We start from the raw sequence: 18,027 nt of genomic DNA, 5'->3' as shown, positions 1-18,027 counted from the left end.
TTTGTATTTTTAGTATAAACTGGGTTTCACCATCTTGGCCAGGCTGGTCTCAAACTCCTGACCTCGTGATCCACCTGCCTCAGCCTCCCAGAGTGCTGGGATTACAGGCATGAGCCACCACACCCAGTCTTTCTTTTAATTTTTTCTAGTTTTTGAGGCAAAGTCTCACTCTGTCACCCAAGCTCTGAAGTGTGTTAGTGAGACCCTGGCTCACTGCAGCTTTGAACTCCTGGGCTCAAGCAGTCCTCCCACGTCAACCTCCTGAGTAGCTGGGACTATAGGCATGCACCACCACACCTGACTTTTTTATTTTTTGTAGAGACAGCATCTTGCTATGTTGCTCAAGTTGGTCTCGAACTCCTGACTTCAAGGGATCCTCCCACCTTGGCCTCCCAAAGATCTGGGATTGCAGGCATGAGCCACTGTGCTGGGCTCCACAAATTTTCTGACTTAGGATAGAGAACTAAAGAACTAACTCTAAACGTTAGGCATGAGTTAGTTAAAGAACTAACTCTATATGTTATGTTCTCCCTTGTTTACTTTTATAGTCTATTTAATTCACACTTGGTTAAACATGTCAAACTGAATACGAAGCTGGTTTCACATCAGTATTAATGTCTCCATGTCAACTGTATAAAAAGCAAAACACTTGTGCTCACAGTAGTTAATACTGTGGGTGCCAGCCTTTAGTGTATACGGGTATTTTTTATATTCTTTAAAGAGAGAGCAGAGATTTATAAGATTGAGCATTTTATCCCTTCCACTTTAAAACTTTGCCTGAGGCTCCTGAATGTGCTTAAGCATATAAAAATAACTAAATTAAATTTAAGTACAGAAGCAGCAGAAGTGGCTAAACTTTTCATTATTTAAGGAATATAGCCAGGGTTCCCAAGTCTGTTAGAAGTAGGAAGCAGCACTTTTTCTAATCTTATAACTTAGTAGATTTTGTCTTCCATAACTTTCTCCAAAATATATTGATCAGCTTTATCTTCCTGCTCTTTCAGACAAGTTTGGAATAAATATCATTCTTAATGGAACATAATTACCTACTAAAAAGAATGATTAGATGTCACATATTCAAATGAGTTTACTCTTGCTCAGGTTGAAGAGAGAGAAGAAAATGACTGAAATAGTTGTTTTTGTATGTATTCATCCATTGATTCCTTCAGTGTTTTTTTTAAGTGATCATCCCCTCCAGAGAGTCTAGGAATACTGCTCTCGGGAAAGATGCTAATAAAAGGGAAAATCTTTCTTTAGGTTCTGCTCACCTTTCCGCCCACAAGAAAATCCATCTCCAAAATGTATTTGCCTTGGCTGCTAGCGTCCCTGACTCTGGATCCTACCCCCAGAGACTGAGTGACTTCCCGAGGAGGAGCCCATGTTCTTAATGTTGTTTCCTTATCCCCTTTCCCCACCAAAGCGGGGGGGGGAAAGGACTTGCTAGTCCTGTCTACTAAATCAGCAACAGTCTGCCAAATGGCTGATTTCTTTATAGACATAAGTTTTAGACTTTATCTGGCATATTTGATGCTTTAACCAAAAGAAGTTAGCAATATGACAATTTCAGACAACATGGTAGCAGACCCCACGAAGATTTTTTGGAAGGCAGGCAATTTAAACTCTTGAAATCCAGCAGAGGTGTCACTGTCCTTTTCTATGTGCGGGAGAGAAAAGGAAAATGGCAGAAAAAGGAGAAGAAAAGGGAAAAGAAAGTTGACAGAAGCAGGCACCAGGAGTTTCCAAGACATAGAAAGGGCAGAAAGAGAAATATAGGGCATTATAAAAAGAGATTTCAATTTTTTTCTGAAGAATTAAAACGAACAAAAGTTCTTTTTAAAAAAAGACGTGAAATTCTATCCCACAATACCACATCACACATGATAATTTTTAAAGCTGCCTCCTTTTTTAAAGTTAGTATCATAATTTAAATATTCTCATTCATCTACTTCCTCAATTTACAACAAAAGAAAATAGAATTCTAACTTAATTAAAAAAGAAATGGAATAAATTCACATTGCTCTCAGGACTACATTCCTGACAGAGAAAAGTAGCTTATTTATAATTGCAAAAGCCATGGCTTATGTAAATCTTTCATAAAGGGAGAAAAGCTCTGAAGGAACAGACGATTAGAAAGCCATCTAAAGGCCTGGCATGGTGGCTCATGCCTGTAATCCCAGCACTTTGGGAGACTGAGGTGAGCGGATCAAAAGTTCGAGATCAGCCACGAGCAACATGGCGAAATCTTGTCTCTACTAAAAATAAAATAAAAATAAAAAAATAAAAATTAGGCATGGTAGCACACGCTTGTAATCCTGGCTACCTGGGGGCTGAGGCAGGAGAATCACTTGAACCCAGGAGGCAGAGGTTGCAAGTTAAGTCCAGATCATGCCATTGCACTCCAGCCTGGGCAAAAAGAGCAAAACTCCGCCTCAAAAAAAAAAGCCATCTAAATGACCACACAGTAGGAATGTTACAGCTGCATTAGACAAAAGTGATAGCTGTTTGGAATATTGTATCACTTTTGAAGAGAGAAAATGAAACTAAAGACTAAACTTTGACTTAAAACATTTTTATTCTCAGACTGAAAGGAATGGCAAATTGAAACATTAAATATTTGATCTAAGCTCTGAATAATCATTTTGAACGAGTATAGTAATAAGCTATTCTTTTTATAGACTTGACCCTCAGTTATCTAGGAAACTTCATCTTGATTAAATCATGAAGAGGTATCCACATAGCCCAATTAGGAGCAGAATTCAGATTCAACCACAGAATCTGCTACAATGGGCACATTTCTGCAGCCAGGCCCGTTCTCGTGTTGCTGAAATTGTTTGGTCTAGCCTGCTTCTCCATGTGTAGCAGTCTGTGCCTTCTTCAGTTGATCTCTTTATTGCTTGCTAGTGAATTTGACTCAGCTGTTTCCTGCTTTATCTCCCTCAAATACAAGGAGTGAAACCTGCAGTGTGCTATAGCTATGCTGCCACCTCCTTGTGGCCCTTGACATTTTTATGGTAGCTCCTCAAATCACAACTAGAAATCATTGATAGAACAAACAGTATATGATGATACTCAGACACTTACATGATTATGCTCAGATACAGATTTTGAATGCAAAAAAGATAAATAATTGTGTTTACTTAAATTGTTTAAAAATAGAAGGTGATTGACATAGTATAAGCTAGGCAATACTTTTTGTAACTATGATTATAATGCTTTTAAAAGTTATAATAGCAATAGTATATTCATACTTAATGGCAGAACATGGTTAGTCAGAAACCAGTTGGATTTTGTGTAAATTTTCGTTGTAATTTCCAAGTGAGAAAAAAAGTTATATGACAAAATTATCCTAATAGGTAAAATAAAAAACAGGTTCAAAAGACATTAAGGCTCAACCTTAAATGAAACTCTAGGTGTGATAGATATTGACAGAATTAGTAATCCCAGTGATTTGAGATAGTAATTGAATAAATCCTTTTTATTTTCTATGTTAGTAAAGAGCTAAATGCCTCTACTGGTGACTGTGAATTATAAATTTCTGAAAACTCTACTTAAAGGCAGGAAAAACAATTGTCCTTTACTTGCTCTGCTCAAGCTATTGTACAAGCTGTATAACTTCTACTTCCCTTGCAAGATGCTTGTGAGCATTGCTTTCTATGAGTATAAAGTCTAGCTAACAATGGGTAAGAATTCAGTAAATGATCATTGATCATGATAGTGGTGATTTTTATACTAGCTTTTTATTTTAAAAGTCAAATACTAATAAAATATTTAACAAGTACTAAAAAATATGTAATAAAATGTTTCTCATCTAACATCACTATTCAGTTATTCTCTCCAGGACAACCATTACTAACAGTTTCTTGTAAATCCTTCCAGAAATGTTCTAGGCTTATATAAACATACACATATATCTGTAAATATCTGGATTTCTATCAATATAACTTTCTGTTGATATTTATTTCCAAACGTGTACCAGAACGTATTTTCCACATGGTTTTGCACTCTGCAGTTTTTACCAAACATACGCTAGAGATCTTTCTATATTTAAACAAATGTAACAATTATTTGACAGCTGGCAAAAAAGATTAATCTAGCACCTTTACTTTGTAAAGAAAATTTTGCTTTCAGTATTCAGCGTAATTCCTATGGCCAAATTTTCATACCCACTTCTTTACTATAGGACTAACCAAAATGGAACTCCTTTTCTGCCTTACTAACTGCCATTGTTGTCAGCATTTAAGAAAAATGTAACTAAAAAGGACTCACAGAAATGTATAGATTTTCTATCAAAGCCATGTGTTCTGATGTCATGGAAAGAAACTATAAAAAGTATAAAATACTATAAAATTAAGACACATATTATTCTTATAGAAGCTAACTCTATAGAAACTAATCCAAAACAAAAACAATGGAATGACTGTATATTTGAATCATTATGCTCTTAACTAAAAATAATTTGTAAATAAAAGCATTAACTTTAAATGCAGTATAGTGATAACCAGCTTTTTATTGAGAACTTGTTATGTGTCAGACCCTGATCACACTTAAAAAATTCTCACTTAATCCTTACAATAACCCCTCAAGGGAGGTACTATTATTATTGCTATGTTATGGATACTGAAAGTTTTATAAAATGCTATGGATCTAGTAGAAGAGAAAACAAAGGCTTGCAAAAGTCAATGAACTTCCAAGGTCAAGAAACCCATGTCACATGGCTTATGAGTTGAACCCATGTCTGCAGAATTGCAGAGCCCTTGCTCTTCATTACTGCTTTCCATCCTCAGGCTGCTTTCCCATGGCACTTTTCTTTATCTCACTCAACAGCTGTAGAGAATGATGGGACTCAGGCATGAAGGAGAAAATCACACTCTGTCATGATGGGCTGAGCAGTAGGTGCTTCCTTGTTTCAGTCCTTTTTTCTGAGACTGTGGCGAAAGATCATATTGCTTGTCTTACAGAATTAATTATGTCTCAATCGTTTGTTGTCACAATCGAAAGCATTTATTAAGCCTATATTTACAAGAGCTTCTGTGTAAAGTGAGTTAAAGTGACTTGACCTCTCTCCTCTAGAATTTTGTGATGTAAACCAAATGTCATTGTTATGGATACGAATAAAGGAAATATAGTCAAGTTAACAAACATTAAACCACATAAATCAATGTATCTAATGCTCATCTTCCATAAAAGGGCAAAAATGTACAAATGTTTTCTATAGAAAATAACCTTTTCTACAGTGTTTCAAAGTTCAAATTTGCAACTTCATCATTCAAATTGGGGATATCTGAAATTAGAAATAATTGCTAAGCTAACAACAGCCAAATAAAATAGACATTAACATTAAAGCAATAAATGCCTTAAAGTCCGGTGACCAGAAGCCACCCCTAAAATATTTTTTGGAGTGAAACTCTGCACCTGAGTTCATTCCGATACTTGTTAGAGCTTCTTAGTATTCAAGGCCAGTTCCCCAAGGAGCTCACACTATTAAAATAATCTGTGGGGAAAAAAACAAAAACAAAGAGTGTTAATTTTTTATTATACATAGTTTAGTAATAGATGACAAGCAGAATAGTAGTTCCCTTACACTGGAAAATATTGACCTTTCAGTTTTCTTTTTCATATGTCAGCCTATTGCACATAGCTAACTTTTGTCCTAAATTATCAAAAACACAAGTCGATTTGTGTGTGAGATATGTGTTTTCAGCTATAGTAAATACACTATGATTACAAATTGTGACCATTGGTAGTGTTTTATAGGCATAATGTGTAATAACTTTCAAAACAAGAAAAACAATCCTTTCATTGTCTTAATTTAAAATACTGCCTTTTATCACAAAGGGATAGAAATGTATAAACATAACAATGTTGATCAATAAGATATGGAAATCTGGCTAGAATCATATGTTTTTTATTCTGAAATGAGCCTTAGGAATTATCTGGTTCTTACTGGGATTGGTTTTTAGATAACGGAGTGGCAGGTCTGGGAGGGGCTTAGGTGGAATAAGTTTGGCCATATGTTGATCATTGTTGAAACTCAATAAGAGTTTCAAGATTTATTTTGGTTAAGATTTATTTGATTATTCTCATTCCTTTTACATATGTTTGAATATGACAATAATAAAAGAAAGTTTACAACAACAGGGGGATCACCTAGGTGTAAATATTTATGGAACTGTCTATTGATGGTGGTCTAAGAATTCTATCAACCTGAGATTAAAGGCTCAAAATTCCAAAGAATGTATAAGTGGTAAATATTTTCTTGTTAGAACTTAAAGAGCATTTCTTTTCCCCTGCTTTGATAATAGACATAAAGGTATAAGTAACAGATAGTATCTAGTTGGAAATTATAGAGGAAATATATTTATTTTCCTCTGCTTTGATAATAGCTATAAAGGTATCTAATGATTTTCTGGATTCTGGAAAATCACATTATATATTAAATAATCTTTCATCATCAGGAGCTCATTGCCCTTTAAACTGCATGTGATTGAAGATTCATTAGTTTGTCAAAATTGGAGTAGGGATAATCTTTTATCAAATGGTCTTTCTTTTCATTTTTTAAACATACTTTATTTTACTTTTCCTGAATCCTTAATGCACACATAAAATTCTTGGTAAATAAATAATCATTCCCTAAAGCAACATAACTTAGAATACATTTATAAAAGGTTATGGGTCATCGTTTATGGTAATGGAGTATGAACAAACAAATTAATTCAAAGTATGAGGGGAAAAACTAGTTTCAGGCAGCAATCATAAAACTCTTAGTCTTTGAGACTTTGGTCTTAAGAACATGAACCAGCCGGGAGACTGCAGGCCACTTGCTACAAAGCTTACAGCCATCAAATCCCCACAAACCCTCCACCCAAAGTCATGTTCAGTACTTTGATGATGAGTTTATAGTTGCTGTTCTGATTTACCAAGGAGACATTTATTCAAGAGTGGAACCAAGATTTGCTTTGCCGTGTCAGAATAGTAAGATGGCAAACAGAAAAAAATAATTTTGCCTTAGAGTAAATTACTTCAAGATAAGATTTTCACGAAATCCACTGGATTTATTCTTACTGGCAGTGTTCAAGCACAGTTAAACACCTTGATGAAGGATGCACCCTGAGTCAATTGCACAGCCAAAACTAGATTCCAAGTATCCTAGTTTGTATGGTATAGGATTTTTTGGCTCCTTTCAATGAGAGAAAGCAATGGAAATGGCTTCTGTGCTTGTAAATTGACTATCAGACCTTAATAGTCAACAAAAAAAAAAAGGTACGTTTGAGTTTTTTTCCCCTTCTATGGTATAAATATATTTAAAACTCTGAAACTCTAGCGAGTCAAGCGCATTATTAATATCTAAGGGAGAGTTGAACACCCTACATTTACTATACTTTTGGATAATTTAGAAAATGATTGCTTTACTAACTTGCACATTTATTGGTTTCTCTGCCATCCTCTCATAGAATATTCTTTTTGCATCATATTGTGAAGTCCTAGTGATAAATTGAAGAACCATTACACTGTGACCAGGAAAGGCATCCATCAGGAGGAATGCTTATTTTAGAGGAAATTTTAAATATCCTATTCATCCTGTAGCCTACTTTGTAAGATTTTTTTTTTTACAGTCTTGGATATTCTCATCAATTCATATCTAAGGGTCATAGGCAGCCTTGGAGCTGATATTTGGAGTTTATCAGGTAGCAGAGCAACTTCCTGGTCCAAATATTCAAGTCTAGTCAGAAAACATGGGTTTTATTCCCAAGACTATCTTTAAAAAAGGCAGGAGACTAAGGCTGTGTCTCTTGGGATCCCCAATTAATCTACGAAAAAAAAAAAAAATTGCCCTCTCCCAAAGATAGTAGCTGCTGATGGTCTGGCCATAGGATCTTGATAAACTAGAATATTGATAATTTTTTTAAAAAATTTCTCTCAAATCAAACCAAATAAATGGATCTCCTAACCAAATAATCTCTTCAACATTCATGGACATTTTAACACATCCCTCAATTCCCTGTTCTCATTGATTATACATTTTAGTTATGAGAAAATGAAAGTTATATTTGACCTCTTCAGCTGCCATATGTGTATAGAATTATTTCAGAGGAAAATAGAATTTTTAATGGACTGAAAAGCAGCCTCCAATGTTTCATGCATCTGAAATTGACTGCATAGTGTATACCTGTGCTGTCCAATATGGTAGCCTGTAACCACATGGGGTTATTGAGCACTTGGAACATAGCTATTCGAAATTGAGATGTACACACTGAATATCAAAGACTTAATATTAAAAAAGGAATGTAAAATATTTCCTAATATTTTTATACTGATTATATGTTGAAATAATATTCTATATATATTTTATTAAGTAAAATACTAAAACACTCCTGTGATTCAGTTCCCTACAAGTTGGGGTGCGCCTATTGCTAATAAATACTTATATTGCAAATATTAGAAATATATTCTCCAAAGATTAAATATATTAAAGATTAAATAAATCCTTAAAATGCAAGGGTCCATATCTAAACACAATTTATTGTACCAATTTCTTTTTACTTCTTAAAAAGTAAAAAATTTTGAATTACATACTTGGTCTGCATTTGTAGCTGATATAGATTACCAGTTTCTGCCCCACCAGGTTAGCCTCAATTTTTCAGACTGCATTTATTCTTACATTGGTGTGAATATATTATGTTAGCTTTTAATTATGTGCGCAAATAGGGACTGAGGATATCTAAGATTAACATATTCCTCAGGTAATTAAAAACTAAATTTTAATTATTAACTTCAGTCTCCTCTGTTATTTCATTTTTTCCCAATACTGTCAGAAAATAATAAAATAATCTGTCTTAGGATTCATTCCCTCCTTCTCCCCTTTTAAATGTGACCTGCCCAGAAGAAACAACAAGAAATGAACTGTCCCGTAGAGATGAAAGATAAGTAGGAGGCAAGAATGGAGAAGAAACTAGGATATCTGCTCCTAAGTGGTAGAGAGCATGAACTTTCAAGTCCACCTTATGAATTCAGCGTTGTTTTGTTATTATTGTTTTTGTTTGTTTGACACAGGGTCTCACTCCATCACCCATGCTGGAATGCAGTAGCACGATTGTGTTTCACTGCAGCTTGACCTTCCCAACTGAAGCATTCCTTCCACCTCAGCCTTCCAAGTAGCTGGGACTACAAGTGCATGCCACCACACCCAGTTAATTTTTAAAAATTTTTTGTAGAGTTGGGTTTTCGCCATGTGGTCTAGGCTGGTCTCAAATTTCTGGGCTCAAGCAATCCTCCTGCCTCAACCTTCCAAAATGCTGGGATTACAGGCATTGGCCACTGTACCCGACTGATTCAGCATTGTTTATTGATGGCCTGCTCTATGGCAAGCCTTTGGTTGCTACTGAGAAAAAGTAACCCACGATTTAAAATCATCCTATAGTAATGGTAATTAAGCGCTAAATCTTTCTCTGATTCACTTGTCACACAGTGACTCTTATGACACTGTATTATGTTGGTTATCCAAGTGTCACCATAGTATCATGAACAAAGTCTCATGGAAGAAGAAAGTTTGAAGAGAAATCCTTACAAAGACAAAGAAAATGCACTTACTTCAGGAAGGGTAAATAACTAAATAAAAAGACAAGAAGAACAGGGTGGAAGAAGACAAGAAGCCAAAGTCATTTGGGGTATATAGCCCAGATGAGGGTAGTTTGCCATGGGTAAGCTATACTTTAGCCCAAAGAAGCAAGAGCCTTTGAGTATGGCAAGGGCAGGAGTTTCAGTCATCCTAAAATGAAGCTTTGATAATAAAAATGGATGTTTATTTCACACCAGTCCCATTTCAAAGGAGGAAAAATGCCTTTGTCCAAGACTTCTTAACTAGCAATCATCAGAACATATCATCCTGGACTTAAACTAGTTTAGACCACTTAAATAAGATATAGTCATTCTATAATCATGGTAATTGAGGGCTCAATCTAATAGTCTTCCCCAGTAATTTCAAAATCTTTCCTAGAAAAGAAAACTTTTTCAAAGCTCAAAGAAGTACAGTCTTCACAAAGAGCCAGGTAGAAGCCAGATAAGCTAAATTAAGTAGATGCATTTGAAATTATTCAAAGTCATATCTTAAAAAGAAATTTGAAATAGAGGACTATTCCCAATTTGACAGAAAAGGAACTGTTTTCTACCATCTTGAACTCAGATACTATCTTAATGAAAAGGGAAGTCTTTTTCAAAATCAGACCACAGGGAAAAAAAAAACTGTATAAAAGTTTAAACCCTTATTTATACTACCTGCTTCTTATTTCTATTCAACTAGTAATCAGTTATGAAACGTCTTCTATAAGACACTAGCACATTGAACAATTCTCAAAGGCATAACTGAATTTCAAAGAAACTTCTATAGGAATAACATTCTTGTCATCATCCAGTGCATTTAAACTTTTGTAGAATACTTTAAACTTTTTTGTTTTGTCTTCTTAGAAAACATGTCAGCCGGACACGGTGGCTCACACTTGTAATCCCAGCACTTTGGGAGGCTGAGGGGGGCAGATCATGAGGTGACGAGATCAAGTCCATGCTGGCCAACATGGTGAAACCCTGTCTCTACTAAAAATACAAAAATTAGCTGCACATGGTAGCATGAGCCTGCAGTCCCAGCTACTCAGGAAGCTGAGGCATAAGAATCACCTTAACCCAGGAGACGGAGGTTGCAGTGAGCTGAGATTGTCACTGCACTCCAGCCTAAGTGACAGAGCAAGACTGTCTCAAAAAAATAGATAGATGGATGGACGGATGGATGGATGGATGGATGGATGGATGAAGGAATAAAATGAAGTACAGGGAGGTTCACGGAAAGAAGTGCAGATCCTCTGCTTAGCTGAGGAAGTTTCTCTATTTGGTCGTAACATGACTCCCAAAGACCCTCATTTACTCTGGCTGTTCCTTCCTTGTAGCCCTTCTCTCTTAAGTTATCTTTATGTGCTAAACTTATCCAAATCTGACTTTTCACCAAAGGAAATATTCCCATTAGTGGAAGACGTCTCAGGTTCTCTTTACCACCCCTGCAGCCTTAAAAACACTTTAAAATCGCTCACAAAATGTATCTTTCAGCTTTTGGGGCAAAAAATAAAAATTTCATTAAAATGACCAGAATATATTTAGTTTGTTTGGGTTTTTTTTTTAAGTTTTACTTCAATCGTTTTGATGTGCTGTGAAAAGTTTTATGGAACCATTGTTCATTGACCAACTACTGTGTTTTTGCTATCTACAAAATGCAGAATGTGGCAGTCGCCCCAAGTTCAGCTGACAGAGTTGCTAATGGTGATGGGATACCTGGAGATGAACAAGCTGAGAATAAGGAAGATGATCAAGCTGGTGTCGTGAAGTTTGGATGGGTGAAAGGTGTGCTGGTGAGAAAGCTCCTCTGTTTACAAATGAAAACCATTCATTCAGTGTTCTGGTGGGTTAAGAGTGATCAAGTCCTGGGCACAGGGTTATGAAGAGCTCCGGGTTTTGTCCCACTGTTGTTTGTCCTGTCTTTTTTCAGTACCACTTCTATCCACAGGTAAGATGCATGCTGAATATCTGGGGAGTCATGCTCTTCATTCGCCTCTCCTGGATTGTTGGAGAAGCTGGAATTGGTAAGCATTTTTCCCCTCCTAAGTAGTTTTCTATGTAAATTATAAATTCAATGAGCAACCTGTTTTCTCCATTAATGCTAAATGTGAGACGAAGGTCACAGAAATAATTTACACTTGGGCACCTTCTACTTTGCTTCTTTGATGATGTTTGTCAGAAAGAAAAGGTGAAGAGTTAACTCCTATGAAACTGGAATTTTCCAGCTTGCCAAACAGGTGAATGATCTAGGAGATGTTTCTGTCTTTTGATAGAGTTATAGGTATACGGATATATAATAGCAGGTTAATTTTAGGTAATAATATTTGTATTTGGGGACATACTGACATTTGCCTCTTATTTGTTACAGAGTATCCTTCTTGTAATAATTGGTAAAACTTCACTGAACAAAAATAACTTGTGGGAAAACTGGTGAAAATGTGACCTGACTAATAAAAATGCTGAATTGTTGAACTTTTTCCAAAGAAAGTAATTGTGTTATTTTCAAGCACCAGCAGTAAGAAAACAAAGGTTAATCAAATATTGCCAGATATAAGCTTAAAGTGATAGATGAAATGACTAAGATAATGTATATTACTGTTATTTTTTCCTAAATGAAAAATGGATAATAATGACATTATTTTAAGTGATTATCTGATTTTTTTTTTAATATAAAGATGGGGTTTCACCATGTTGACCAGGCTGGTCTTGAACTCCTGACCTCAGGTGATCCACCCACCTCAGCCTCCCAAAGTGCTAGGATTACAGGCGTGAGCCACCGTGCCCAGCAATTAGCTGATGTTTTAAATGTTACATTCCATCTTAAATATTATTTCTTCTAGCAAATCTTTTTTGTTGAAAGTATATTAGTAAAATTTTTATGAAAAATGTAATTGAATTTTATCAAAGTTTCCCATTTAATGAGATAAAAATTAATGATGTTCTATTCCATATATGGGAAATACATTATGAATTCACTTTTGGGAGAACAGTCAGTCTCAAGAGTATGGAAGTTCTATTGTGCTTTCAGATAGCACTCCAAAAGGTATCTCAATTCACATTTTAAAAGGTAGTTGGTCGTTATTTATTGCCTTTGCTCCTCAAAACACATTCAGCATCACAGGAAGACTAACTCAAAAAAGAAAGGGCTAAGCTGTAAATTGAAAAACTGGAGCCAGTTCCCATAGTTTTTCCATGTTTCATGTTTGGCAACTGCTGGGTTCCTGACAGAGGGCTGCTTGCCGGTTTTATGATGCATAGCAAATGAATGCTCACAGCCACAGGGTCCAAAATAAGTATATGCCGTTCCATGGAAAATCTGCATCTTAATATTGCCAAGGTTTTGCTCCAGGGTTTCATGCAAAATTAGGTTTTTAAGGGCAGTTTAGTAACTTATTGAGATCATCAAGAAACATTACTTTGTTTGGAGGTGTGAGAGTAGCCAAGGGCAAGAGTGATTCTTTTTAATGCAACTTATTTAACATCCATATGTTTGGGCAATAATCTGAACTTTAATCAGATCTTACATTACTCTTCACAGTCAACCCAGTTTTGAGTTTATTGCAAAATTGTGGAGTATGAAGAATGCTATCTTCTGCTAAATGGTTTATTATACTATCAGACATTAATTTTAGTAAAGGTCTTTTTATTAAAGTAGTTAAATTATAAATTAGAAGAGAGTAAAAGTCTACCTAATAAGCGTTCAATGGGGTTTCCTTTTAATGGAGGCTTGTGTTTGTTTTTCTTTCTTTCTTTCTTTCTTTCTTTCTTTCTTTCTTTCTTTCTTTCTTTCTTTCTTTCTTTCTTCCTTTCTTTCTTTCTTTCATTCTTTCTTTCATTCATTCATTCATTCTCAGAAGATAGACTTTAGTGAGTACTAGAAACTTACTGTCAACCTTACTCAGGTTTACTGGCCTTTGCTATGAACCTAAAACTAAATGAGTTAAGTTGCCGTCTGGGTCCCATTTGGGTTTTCCTTGTTGGGGAAGAAAAGAAACAACTACATCTATTTGTTCTTCATTTGGGGGTAGATTGAGGAAGAAATCTGAATACATTTTTAAGCCCAGACCCTGGGAATAGAGCCAGAGGAATCTGGAGCCAAGAGTCACAGTAGCTATAGCCCTTGTGAAACCATTCTGGGCTACTAGTTTTGACGGCCGTATTCCCAAAAGCAAAGGGTGGAATGAGCTGATAATGCTGTTTAGTTGTTCTTCTCTGTCTTGGAGACCTTGCTGGGGCAAGATGGTTTCCAAAAATTTTAACCATCAGGCAAGGAAGTTGGGTGTGAAAAGCCAGTATGACCTGAAGCAAGTCACCTATATTCAGTGTTTCCCTTTCTTTTCTAAATATTAAGGAGCAATGAATTCTTTGAAGATAAAGCTAGAGTACCTTTCTGAACAGGTAGACACAAGTTGAGATAGGCTAAGGGTGCTTAGTTGTCCTACTGTGGGATGCAAAAGAATCATCTGGAAAGTTAGGTTAGGAAACTGCAGAATCCTGGGATTTACTTTTAAAGATCCAACTCAGTAGGTCTAAGCATTCTTAATAAGCACCCCAGGCATTTCCTGAAGCAGGTGGTTCAAGAACCACAATTTCAGAAACAATGAACTGAATGTTCTCCAAGCTGCCTTCTACCCTGGGATTTTATGTTTGTTGTGAGAAAGAAGCAAATCCCTTGCTGTTCAAAAGTATAAAACTTTGTTCAAAGATTTCAGATGGTTTGTAGAAATATATACAATGCAAATGGATGAATTAAGAATTGTTGAGAAAATTAGAGTCAAAAGGAAAATAGCAGCAAGGAAATAATAAGGTTGGAGTAGGTTTAATGTTATGAAATGCAAATTATATGGTCCTGTAGAGTTTCTGGGGTATGCTAAACACTTTCTGTCAAGCCTCTTCCAAAAAAGTCAGGAGCAAAACAAATGCAAAATAAATCACCTTTAGTGGCACAAGGACCTGAAGCCACATAGTTATATAGAGGCACTGCTCACCATAGTATCCCTGCAATAGATATGAAGAATTAATTTAGTGCAACTATTTTTTATTACTTCTAGCTTTTAAGAGTCTACAGGGTCCAAAGCAATGTGGTCCAAGTTTGCAGCCTGTCCTTAGCCTCTTCATACTGTTCTTTAACCTGCAAAATAGCCTAAAGGCTCCTGTTAGAGCCAGGGGATGGCCAAGGGCTAAAGAACCAGCCTTTAATACCTTGACTTATTCCCATTGCTTCCCTTAACATCCTTCCACTTTCCCTTCTCTTGGGGCATGGCCAGAGAGGTAACAGCCTCTCTTGGCTAACTACCCTTCTAACCATCCTTGGGACAAGAGAGCCTGCCAACAACTATGGAGCATTAACTTTACATAAGGGAGCTTACCAAAGAGCCCAAACCAGAGCATTCTGGATGGAGCCAGGGTGAGTTCAGTGGCTGTAACTCCACAGCCCTCTCCCTGAATTCTGGGTCGGCCTCCATTAAAGAGGGTATTGTAGGGAAGAAAAAATGGTTATCTTCTACCCATCTTAGGTTCATTGGCTGGGGGGCCTATAAATTAGGCTGACAAAAGTCAGATTGGTAAGAGAAAAACAGAATTTATTAACATGTACATGGTACATACACATGGGAGCACTCAGTGATGAGTGACTTAAAGGGGTGGTTAGAACATGGGCTTACATATCATCTTAACGAAAGAACAGTTAAATTGTAAAGAGGTGACAAAACAAAGGAAAGGGACTTTTTATTCATAGGGTGGCAAATGGTGGCAAGGTAAATACATAGGGAAGGGAATGGAAGACGAGAGTTAGCATAGCTTGCTGTATAGATGGCTGTGGTGCCTTGTCAGGCTGATCAGAGTTCAAAGTTGTCTCTGGTGACCAGCTTCTCTGCTTCCTGGTAGAGAGGGGAGGGAGGAGAAATTTATGTCCTGTTTTTAGATAAATAGAAAGGGGATTGAGAACTTTTCTTGTATCTGCTTCATTTCTGTTGTCTCAGCTCCAAATAATTCTTATGCCAAAGTGGTATATTCTGATAACCTTCTGTACCCTCCTAGCTATGTGTTTTTTGAAGCTCAAAGCAGTCACACCTTCCTTCAATCCTGTCCTCTACCATTTTCTCCCTCTTCTTCTAATCTTCAAGCTTCTGAGCCATAAAATCCTTGGAGCAGGTTTTTAAATTTCATTTTATTTGTGCCTTCTGTTTCTTGCATTACCTGCCACAAAGATGGGTCTATAGTAGGTTTTTAAAAAGCAATAAATATTATGACTATTGTGGATATGATCAAAAAGCAATACCATTGTGTACTGTGTTCCATGGGCTATGCTAGCCACTTTACACATGCATTCTTTCTAATTTCATTGCTATTTTTGGCTTAGTTATTTATTTAAAATGACTTATAATAATAAGTAACTTTCCAGAATTCACACAGTCAATAAGTTAATGTCGTTTAATTTGATTCTTTCCACTTTACCCATCTGTCAGATGAATAATTTGCTATACTGTATGTAGTTCTCCACCCCTGTGTGAACAAATGTACATAAAAAGATAGTAACCTGGAAGGGTGAACATTTAATCTCTAGTTATGCTGACAGCTTGGAATTGTAGGCCAATTATCATGTTTATAGGTGCCTAGAACTTCTTCAAAGATGGGATTCTGTCAAGTACAATGGGGCAAGCCTGTAGCCCCAGCTACTTGGGAGGCTGAGGCAGGAGGATGACTTGAGGCCAAGGGTTCAAGACAAGCCTGAAAAAAGTAGTAAGACTGTCTCCAAAAATAATAATAATAATAATAAGATGGGGTTCACATTAAATTTTGACCAGCCCTAGTGGTTTTGTTTTGTACAACTTAGTACTGCACATTTTAGCTCTTGAGTTTTCTGGAACCTGAGCTACTACAAGCAGAAAACTTCAAAGCTAAGCATGTACTCCATGGTGATTTCCTGGCCAAATTGTTAAACTCAAATATGGTCCTTTGATGTTTACCCTAGATATGTTGGCTTTTATGTAAATGATCCAATGAATTCTTCCACCATTTAATACCTTTATTTTTCCTCTTTCAACTGAGGTCTTGGTGTGATTATCATCGGCTTAGCCGTGACAGTGACTGGTATCACTGGTTTATCCACCTCTGCTATTGCCACAAATGGATATGTCAGAGGAGGTAATTAAACTTGTGACCCGCACCATCATTTGTAAGGTAAAGGCAACACAGGCTCTAATAGTTCACCACTGACCTTTCTGGAGTGTTTTCAAAGGTAATACAAGTTGGTTCCTTTTCCCCCATCAGGCGAAGAGATGTAAGAAAAATGGGGAAGGAATTAACCTTTGTCAAACCCCCAACTTTCTCATTCAGGTTCCTTCAAGCAAGAAAGAAGGTCAAATGCCATGTTTTCTCTTTTCACAACCAGGAGAGTCTCTCTCCCAGGACACCAGCATAAGTCAACTTTTCCTTTCCAAGGCCACACTTTAGATTGTGTTTACTTTTGGAAAGCATCCTTCATCATAATGAGCAGTTCTTCGACTTGATCCTTATGCCAGGCAAACCAGTTTCTCCTTAGCACAGAGAAACCCCGTTGGAGCCCGAGGGATGGACCTGAAAACTTAAAGGCAGTGTAGCTTGCAGCAATAGGGAATCCAAGGAAGAAAAGTAAAATGCAATATCTTCTATCTTTCATTGCTAACAGGTCTTGGAGTTCTCATAATTCTTCTTTCCACCATGGTAACTTCTATTACTGGGTTGTCAACTTCTGCAATAGCAACTAACGGGTTTGTCCGTGGAGGTAAAATCTCTAAGATATCTAATGCCCTCATCACTTGCTACGGGTAGGCAAACAATTTTTTATACTTCTTTTTGATGGGAACAAGGAAGTAGCCCCGTGTTCTTGAAGCCTGGCTATTTGGCGGAGCTGGATGCCGAAGGAAGCCTAAGGTACACTTAGAATAGTCCTGGTCTTCTCTGGCCTCTTTTCCAACGGATCTCTCTGGCACACTGTAGGTCGTGCGTTATAGATGTGCACCTCCCTTGGGTAAACGTTTTCTTTTTCAGGCTACCTGCACACGTCTAGCTGATGTTCCTTGGAAAATGATTCCCAGCCTTGGCTTCAGTTTTAAAGTTTAGTACATTTCAGGCGCTTCCTAGACCTTCATGAAATGGGATTCTTTAGAACATTTCAGGTTTTCACAGGGAGGGGGACCTTTCTGTGATGAGATTCAGACTGCTGCTTCCTGAAGTACTGGTGACTTCTGTCAGCACTGGAACCAAACACCTTTCTTGGGGGATTTTGCAGGTCTTGGAGTCATCATCATTGGCCTGAGTGTGGTCGTGACGACACTCACAGGTATTTCTATGTCTGCTATTTGCACGAATGGAGTAGTAAGAGGAGGTAAGCTGATTAATTTACTTATGACTGGAGGCTTGGTAACTAGTCATGTCTGGAGTTAGTTT

General features: G+C 36.7%; 1 protein-coding gene across 3 annotated transcripts in view; it reads left to right on the top strand.

Annotated features, from left to right (window-relative positions):
* Positions 1–18,027, top strand: part of SLC12A1 (solute carrier family 12 member 1) — a 102,383-nt gene that overhangs the window by 2,066 nt on the left and 82,290 nt on the right. Inside the window, exons 3-5 of one of the 3 annotated variants that reach the window (XM_017545113.2) lie at positions 11,259–11,390; positions 11,546–11,621; positions 17,870–17,965. In XM_017545113.2, the coding sequence (XP_017400602.1) occupies positions 11,259–11,390; positions 11,546–11,621; positions 17,870–17,965 (304 nt within the window). Of the gene's footprint in view, positions 1–11,258; positions 11,391–11,545; positions 11,622–16,647; positions 16,744–17,266; positions 17,363–17,869; positions 17,966–18,027 lie in introns of all 3 variants that reach the window. The other 2 variants (XM_017545105.2, XM_017545119.2) reach the window with 2 other exon arrangements.

This window comes from Cebus imitator, unplaced genomic scaffold, assembly GCF_001604975.1.
Source record: "Cebus imitator isolate Cc_AM_T3 unplaced genomic scaffold, Cebus_imitator-1.0 Scaffold9, whole genome shotgun sequence".
NCBI lineage: Eukaryota > Metazoa > Chordata > Mammalia > Primates > Cebidae > Cebus > Cebus imitator.
This window is presented reverse-complemented; position numbering and strand designations above follow the sequence as displayed.